General features: G+C 40.4%; 1 protein-coding gene across 1 annotated transcript; it reads left to right on the top strand.

Moving 5' to 3' along the window:
- Positions 1 to 3,287: 3,287 nt before the first annotated feature.
- Positions 3,288 to 6,312, top strand: LOC101534083 (olfactory receptor 1L3-like). Its single transcript, XM_058672858.1, has 3 exons — positions 3,288 to 3,320; positions 3,982 to 4,219; positions 5,288 to 6,312. Exons 1-3 carry the CDS (start codon positions 3,288 to 3,290, stop codon positions 6,310 to 6,312), a joined length of 1,296 nt encoding a protein of 431 aa, XP_058528841.1.
- Positions 6,313 to 7,977: the final 1,665 nt, after the last annotated feature.

Here is a 7,977-nt window from a genome sequence, read left to right as displayed (position 1 = left end):
AATGGATGAATGGATAGAGAAAAATCAGTGCAGACACAATGGAATATTATTCAGTCATCAGAATGAATAAAATCCCAATCTTTGTAGCTAACTAGATGGTCCCAGAATTCATTTTGTTAATCAAACTAAGCCAGACACAGAAACATAGATACCACATATTCTACTGCTTTGTATCTGGAAGTTAAAAATATTGCTCTGAACTTAGAAGAGTGATTACTATGGACTGAGCAGAGTGGGAAGAGGAGGGGAATAAAGGGCAGTTGTATAACAGGCACCAAGACAGTGATTACTAACACATTCGAGTGTTCCACAATACAGTGAGGTGACCGCAGTTCACTATTACGTGTAATATACTGAAGGGGAAAAAATGGGAGAAAAGGAAATGGTAGTCTCTAAATGTGAGTAAAAGGCAAAGAGAAAGATAATTGGCTGGTCCAATCGATTGATTTTGTCTATACAGCTTGAGTTACTGCACTTAATCTCATCGAATTTGTGAGTGTTATAAATTAATAAAAAATAATTTTAAAATAAAAAGAAGGCATTTGACTTTTCCAATATTCTTCTTGAAACATCCCTAATGATATCCAATAGTTCATTTGCCCTACAATGTTTCATTTTGTACATTTTTAGGTAACATAATGCTCAATTTTCTGCTGCTACATCCTAGAGGGGGAATCATGATGTCATTTATTTAGAGCAGAGAATTTGGTGACGAACACGTGAATGTGCCAAATCTAATAGCCCATTCCCTGTTCTCATTCACGTCTCAAAAACACTATGGAAATAACTGCTTTCTGGCTATCTTTAATAGTCCAAATTTATGTGGTAATCTTGTGCTGAAGGATCACTTCTCAACGGCCTTTGCTACGTTCTTCCCTGACTCCCTGTGTATTAGACTGCCTGCCCCTCTCAGATTCACTCCAGCAATTTCGTCACTTCTAAAATTTTTAGTAGGTGATTTTCCAAGACCTACTGCTTAAATATTACTTGTATTTAGTTGTCTCTGACATTCTTATCTTCAGAGAGGAATTTTCCATGTCCTTGGAGAAGTATATACCCACCTGCCTGTGAAACATCTCTACATGGAGCTTAATAGCTCAGGAGTAACATGACTAAGGAAGAGCTATCCATCTTGTTCCTCAACTGAATTCATGTGGCTTTTTCCTTCAAACAGATGGCAGTATGATTCCAACCATTTTTCACAGTTGATCTTTTTCTGCTATATAGGTGTATTTACTCACACACACACAAAAAAAAAAATGTTTATAAGGGTCCAATGCAATGGTCCAGTGGCTAAATCCTCGCCTTGTATATGCTGGGATCCCATACAGGCACCAGTTCATGTCCCAGCTGCTCCACTTCCTATCCAGCTCCCTGCTTGTGGCCTGGGAAAGCAGTAGAGGACGGCCCAATGCCTTGGGACCCTGCATCTACATGGGAGACCTGGAAGAGGCTCGTGGTTCCTGGCTTCGGATCGGCACAGCTCTGGCCATTGCAGTCACTTGGGGAGTGAATCAGCATATGGGAGATCTTCTTCTCTGTCTCTCCTTCTCTCCATAAACCTGCCTTTCCTTGGTTAATGCCGATTCACAAAATTTGTGCTCTTTGGACACAGAGGGGCTGGGACCTGACTCTGGATGGAAGGCAGACTGTACAGAGTCTCTGCAGGAGACTATATGTGAGGCTCTTGGCCACACTTTGGCCCTTACCTCCTGGACCAGGTTCAAGCAGCCACTGCTCCTGGAGTAAGGCAGGTACTATCAGAATGCTGGTGTCAGAATGGGAGGGGCAGGTGCTCCTTTGCTCTCCCAGTTTTGAAATTTTCGCAGGCAATTATTATGCTTATTTGTGGAATACAATGTGATATTTCAGTAAACATAGTAATCTATTTGTCTTTGATTCTTTTCTCCATTACACAGTGCATCTGGTCAATAATTATATCTACTAGCTCTGTTTCGCACGCACTACAAATATGACAACATACTCCCAGTATTGGAGCCAGTATGGGGTAGCACAAAGGTTCAAATGGAATAATTGCATCACTACAATTGTTTCAACTACTTCTTATGAATTAGGAGTGGACTGTAAGTTGAAATCATTAAACAAAGAAATGGTGACTTGCCTCCTATTCACCCAATTCAAACTTAACTGCAATAGAATTTAGCAATCCAACTCCTTCACAAATACTAGAAGAAATTAAATCAGTATCTTAAAAGGAGAGGCACACCTCCAAGTTCATGTCCACTGCGGCATTATTCACAACTGCCAAAATACAAAATCAAGCTATGTGTCCATCAGTGGATGAATGGGTAAAATGTGATATATTGATTATATTGTGGGATATTATTCAGCCATAAAAAATACATCCTGTCATTTATAACAATATGAATTAGCCTGGAAGATATTACACTAGAAGAACTGATCCAGATACAGAAACACAAACTCTTATGAACTCACTCAACTCTAAGAGCTGAAAAGATTGACCTCATAAAAGCAGAAAGTAGAATGGTGATTGTCAGGGGCTATGTTTGGGGAGAAGGGAAGGTTTGCTCATTAGGCACTAAATCTCATTTATAGACGACTAAGTCAAGGTTGGCATTGTGGCATACCAGCAAAGCTGCCACCTGAGATGCCAGCATCCCATACAAGTGCTGGTTTGAGACACAGCTGCTCCACTTTCAATCCATCTCCCTACTAATACATCCAGGCAAGCAGTAGAAGATGACCAAGCTTCCGTATGGGAGATGCTTTGGTAAAAGCTGCAGGTTCCTGGTTTTAGCCTGGTGCAGCTCCAGCCATTGAGATTCCATTTGGGAAGTGAATTAGCAGATGGAACCTCTTTCTTCTCTCTTCTCTCATCTGTCTTCTTCCCTCTTTCTCTCCTCTGTCTTCTTCTTTGTCTCTCTTCCCGTCTCCCTTTCCTCCCTACCTCTCTCTCCTATCTATATCTTCTTCCCTCCCTCTCATTCTCCTTCTCTCTCTCTCTATGTAATCCTCAATTCCAAATAAATAAATCTTTGACGGAAAAAATATAAGTTCTAGCAATATATTGTATAACATGATAACTATAGTTAATATTACTGTATTGTTCACATTAGGGAAGCAGGTCTTGGGTGTCCTCACTACCCCCAGACAGACAACATTAATTACTGAAAGGATAGAAGTGTTATTTTATTATGATGATCATTTCACAATCTATATATATTTCAAATCATTATGATGATTGAGCATGTACAAATTTTACTTTTCACATCTCAATGAAGCAGAATTTTAAAAACAGGTGTACCATGGTGACTGAATTGCAAGACATAATCAGAATGGTAATAAATGGTCAGATATGGGCAATATACATCAGGCAAGACACATTGGGACCCTGATGGATGGAGTCTGGTCTTACATAAATCAAGTAAAAGACCTAAAAGTGGTGACTTCCTCTAGTGGTTGCACCAGGGCATGGAAATCATCTCTGAGTAGCACATATGGAGATAGCCTAGCACAGGATAAATGACCTAAGATTGGGTCCAAAGGTTGCGACACCACATTGTGTTACGGGATAGGCATGAGGTCACAGCCATTAAAACTTAGGAAGGTTAAGACAGAAGGTACAAGTGATATTAGGGTTCCCTGGGGTCGTTTCTCTTACAAGAAATGGAGACCACAAAGGGATGTAAAGCAAACAATTTCCTCCCTTGAACCTATGAAACTTCATTTGGTTCCCTCTTAAGGTCAAACTGATGATTTATATGTCCAAGTGATAAACTGAGCCAAAATATCAATGCTTCATACTCTGTCCTCAGTGATAACTTGGGACAGCCCCCAGGAAACCCCTCAGATCCAAAACCATGAAACCATCTATCCTGGGACTTAACACCAAGTTTAAAAAGAGGGCTGTAGGACCAGGAGGGGATGGGGAAAATTTGTAACTCTTCTGGATCCCTGGAGATAATTCATTGCATGTTGACTTTCTTCCCCACCAAACAGAGACTTAGTGGTATAGTCTCAGAAGATACTCCCAAGAGAGAAGCGGGCTGTGAGAACTCACAGCCTTTGAGTGAGAATAAGAATAAGAGAAGGGAGCATTTAGATAAAGAATCCTTAGAAGATGTTCTGCAATCAGACAACCTTTTTGATATACAATTTCTTTTTGGCTCAACATTTCATGGAGCAGAAATGAAAAATGGCATGAATACAGGAACTGAGATGTCAACATCCTTTGCAGGTGAGAAATCATCTTTGAGAATATTTGAAGAAAAGGTAGAAAAATCTGATCTCGGAGGCATAATTAGTTATCACTGAATACTACATGAGGGAATCAATTTCTGTTCATCCAAAATGTACATTTTCTATGTCTGCAAAGTTGTTTCTTCCTTTATCCCATCAACTTCTGAGTCCCATCCTCTAACCTGAGGGTATGAATTATCAACCCAGGATCACAGGGTTTGCCGGGACAATTTTCTCGTTTCACGCCCTCCCTCTCGTTTTCTTTGCCCTTATTTCTTTTCTCTGCATCTGCATTCGATTCAGTATTCTCTGGGTGACTTTCTTGCTTTAGTTGTAAATGATGCATAAAGAAACATCTTGATTTAAAAGAAAGATTATTCATCAAGGACTAGCTACAATAGCCAACACATAATCTAATTGTGGGTTATTCACCAACAATCCTTGGCCAGAAGATGGCATGGCCATCTGAATGATAGTTTCTACAATTATCAACCACAGAGTGAAGAGGAGGAAAAAAAGACTCAAACTCTCAACCTGAATCTCTGTGTGTGTTTGCATGTGTTACCTCTATCCAAATCCCCTTCTCTCTTTTCTCTTGTATCTGCTTTTTCTAGATTCTTCTATATGTCTCCCTCAAAATTTACGTATGTATGTTAAAACCCTAATCACAAAGGTAACAATATATGGAGATACCTTCAGGGGTCAATTCACCCTTAGGAGATCTTGCTTCTGCTTTATACTTTCTGCTATGCAAGGATACAATGAAAAAAGTTAGCTTCTGGACAACCAGGAAGTAGGCCCTCACCAGACACCAGATAGGTCAACACCTTGATCTTGAATTCCCTAGCCTCCAAAACCATGGGACATATGAATCTTTGTGGTGATTTGTTACAGTATCCAGAACATGATCAAGACACCTATCTCAAAGATTTAAAAAGAAGTGGAAACATACTTTCATGTTTGATTTTTCCATGGTCGGGGAGTGAAACAAGCATTGGAGTAAATGCTTTGTGAACAGCTTCTTAGTGTAACAATAAGGCGGGAGGATGCATTGCTGATGGTGTAGGGTCCGTTAACTGGCAGCATTGTTTGTCTTTAGGTGCACATGAGTCTGTGGGAATGTCCAACCTGACTGTGCTCTATGAATTCATCCTCTTGGGACTCTCCTCTAGACCTGAAGACCAGAAACCACTCTTTGTCCTCTTTCTTATCATATACATGGTCACCTTGCTGGGAAATCTGCTCATCATCTTGGCTATACACTCTTATCCTCAACTCCAAAACCCCATGTATTTCTTCCTAAGCAACTTGTCCTTTACTGATATTTGCTACACCACTGTCATAATCCCCAAGATGCTGGTGAACTTCTTATCAGAGAAAAAGACCATTTCTTATGCTGAATGCCTGATACAGATGCATTTTTTCCTGATCTTTGGAAACATAGATAGTTATATCCTGGCAGCGATGGCTATTGACCGCTATGTAGCCATCTGTAACCCCTTCCATTATGTCACTGTTATGAACCGTAGGCGCTGTGTGTTACTATTACTCTTCTCCATCACTTTCTCCTATCTCCACTCCCTTCTACATGTCCTTCTGGTGAATCGGCTCACCTTTTGTGCATCAAATGTTATTCACCACTTTTTTTGTGATGTCAGCCCCATCCTGAAATTGTCCTGTTCATCTACATTTGTCAACGAGGTTCTGGTCATGACAGAAGGGCTGGCCTCTGTGATGGCTCCATTCATCTGTGTCATCATCTCTTATCTAAGAATCCTAATGGCTATTCTCAAGATTCCCTCAGCCACTGGAAAGCGCAAAGCCTTCTCCACTTGCAGCTCCCACCTCACAGTAGTGACCCTATTCTACGGGAGTATTAGCTATGTTTACTTTAAGCCTTTATCCAGCTATACTATCAAGGATCGAATAGCCACAGTCATCTATACCGTGTTAACATCCACACTGAATCCATTTATCTACAGTTTAAGAAACAAAGACATGAAACAGGGTGTAGGGAAACTGACAAACAATATCAAGTTTCACATGGGCAACTTTTATTCTATAAAAGTCAGCAAGATCTGTGGATCCTGATTGCAACGGGTGTGTGTGTGTGTGTGTGTATGTGTGTGTGTACACTCAGGTCTGAATGTCTCTCATGCTATTTCATCAATTGTAGCTATTCCACGTAGTTTTCAACGCACTAGTTCATAATCATGCTACAATTGGACAGTTAGGATGTTTTGCTACCTATGCTCCAGTTGTACGCTCATCTTGTAATATCCCTCTATTCCAGAAAAATCACACCTCCTATTTATCATCCCTGTTTCTTAATCAGTCCCTATTTACTTAAAGCCTCCCATATTTTCACTAAAATTTCAGTAATCAAATTACCAAAAGTATTTTACACATTTAAGTAAAAATGTATGAACTATCAAAACTGTCTGAGCAGGACCCTCGGAGCGCGCCTCCTGTTGGGTATCTGGGATGGGTGGGAGGTTGGGTGGGGCTTTTCCCTTTGTTACTCTCCTAACCCCAGATACAGGGAAAAATGATAATATTAGTGTGAAAACAATGGTATTACCCACTTTCACCCTGTAGCCCTTGACCCTTTGTACCCTAATCAACTAAGGAAGATGGTTTTAAGAAGAGATATTACCCATACATAAGCAATCTGTTTCCATATGTCGGGGATTTTTGCAGATGTTTGTGTATATGTACAGTATCCATCATGCTGAGGGGTCCCAAACTGCAGATCAGTGTTCCCTGATCATTCTAAGATAGAACAATTGTTTCTTTCCTTAATTCCATAAGACCTGAATGTTCTGCGTTTTAGGATTGCAGACTGAAACATCTAGCACCAATCACCTGACTGTCAGCCCAACAGTTCTATGTTTCTACTCCCTTTTCCTAGTAGTGTCTCTTCCATCAATTTACTCTGAAGAAAAAAAAAAGATGTATTCCATGAAATCTGAGGCGTTTCCTATGATCACTGAAGGGAGAGTAAAAAAATCAATGGGACAAATATCTGGAATATTTTTAAAAAGCTGCTCTCATAGAAGTTAAGAATATAAAAGTAATAGCTGTAGGCTGGAGAGAGTAAAAGGAGGGAGAGATGGGGAAAGCTGGAGTATTGAGTACTAAGCTACAGTTAGATAAGACTAAGAAATCTGGTGCTCTGTTGCATAGCAGAGTGATCAAATGATGATAACGTAAAGTTTATTTCTCTAAAATATCATTATAAACAAATATTAAATATTTGAGGAGATATAATTACCTTGATTCTACATCATAATCTGCATGCATGCATACAAGCATCACTTTGTACCCATAAGCTTGCACAAGTTTTATGTGTCAGTTAAAAACAAAATTTGAGAAAGTAATGGTTGTAAATTTCTAGTAGGGATGTTTTGGCTCAGAGTACCTGATGTGAAAGAGGAGCTTAGACCCCAGGGATGAGGGGATGAGGTTCTGGCAGGGCCCTGATAGCCTGGCCTGGGTCCTTGGGTCTGCTTGTGAGAACTGGTCCTCCTCAGTGAGAAAGATGGAGCAGTAGACGGCAGGCCCTGATGCACATGGAGGATATGGCAGCCCATTGGGACCAGAAGACCACATCTGGTACCACAGCAGAGAAAGGAGAATAGAACAAATAGGGCAACTACCCCAGCCAAACAATGACAGCAAAAATCTGGCAGAATGGAGATTGTAAGGTCGACTACATCAGCCAGCGGACATTGGAAGGTTTCCTCATCTTTGGAT

This window comes from Ochotona princeps, chromosome 14 (assembly GCF_030435755.1).
Source record: "Ochotona princeps isolate mOchPri1 chromosome 14, mOchPri1.hap1, whole genome shotgun sequence".
In the NCBI taxonomy this organism is placed as follows: Eukaryota; Metazoa; Chordata; class Mammalia; order Lagomorpha; family Ochotonidae; genus Ochotona; species Ochotona princeps.
Note: the sequence above shows the minus strand (reverse complement) of the source record. Positions and strands in the feature narration are given on the sequence as shown.

Excerpts from the sequence above, each read along its gene's own strand:
- LOC101534083 (XM_058672858.1), top strand. The coding sequence starts at position 3,288 with ATGGTGACTGAATTGCAAGACATAATCAGAATG. Across the intron at positions 3,321-3,981 it reads TGCAAGACATAATCAGAATG|AGACTTAGTGGTATAGTCTC; the intron begins GTAATAAATGGT and ends CCCACCAAACAG. Across the intron at positions 4,220-5,287 it reads GATGTCAACATCCTTTGCAG|GGTCCGTTAACTGGCAGCAT; the intron begins GTGAGAAATCAT and ends CTGATGGTGTAG.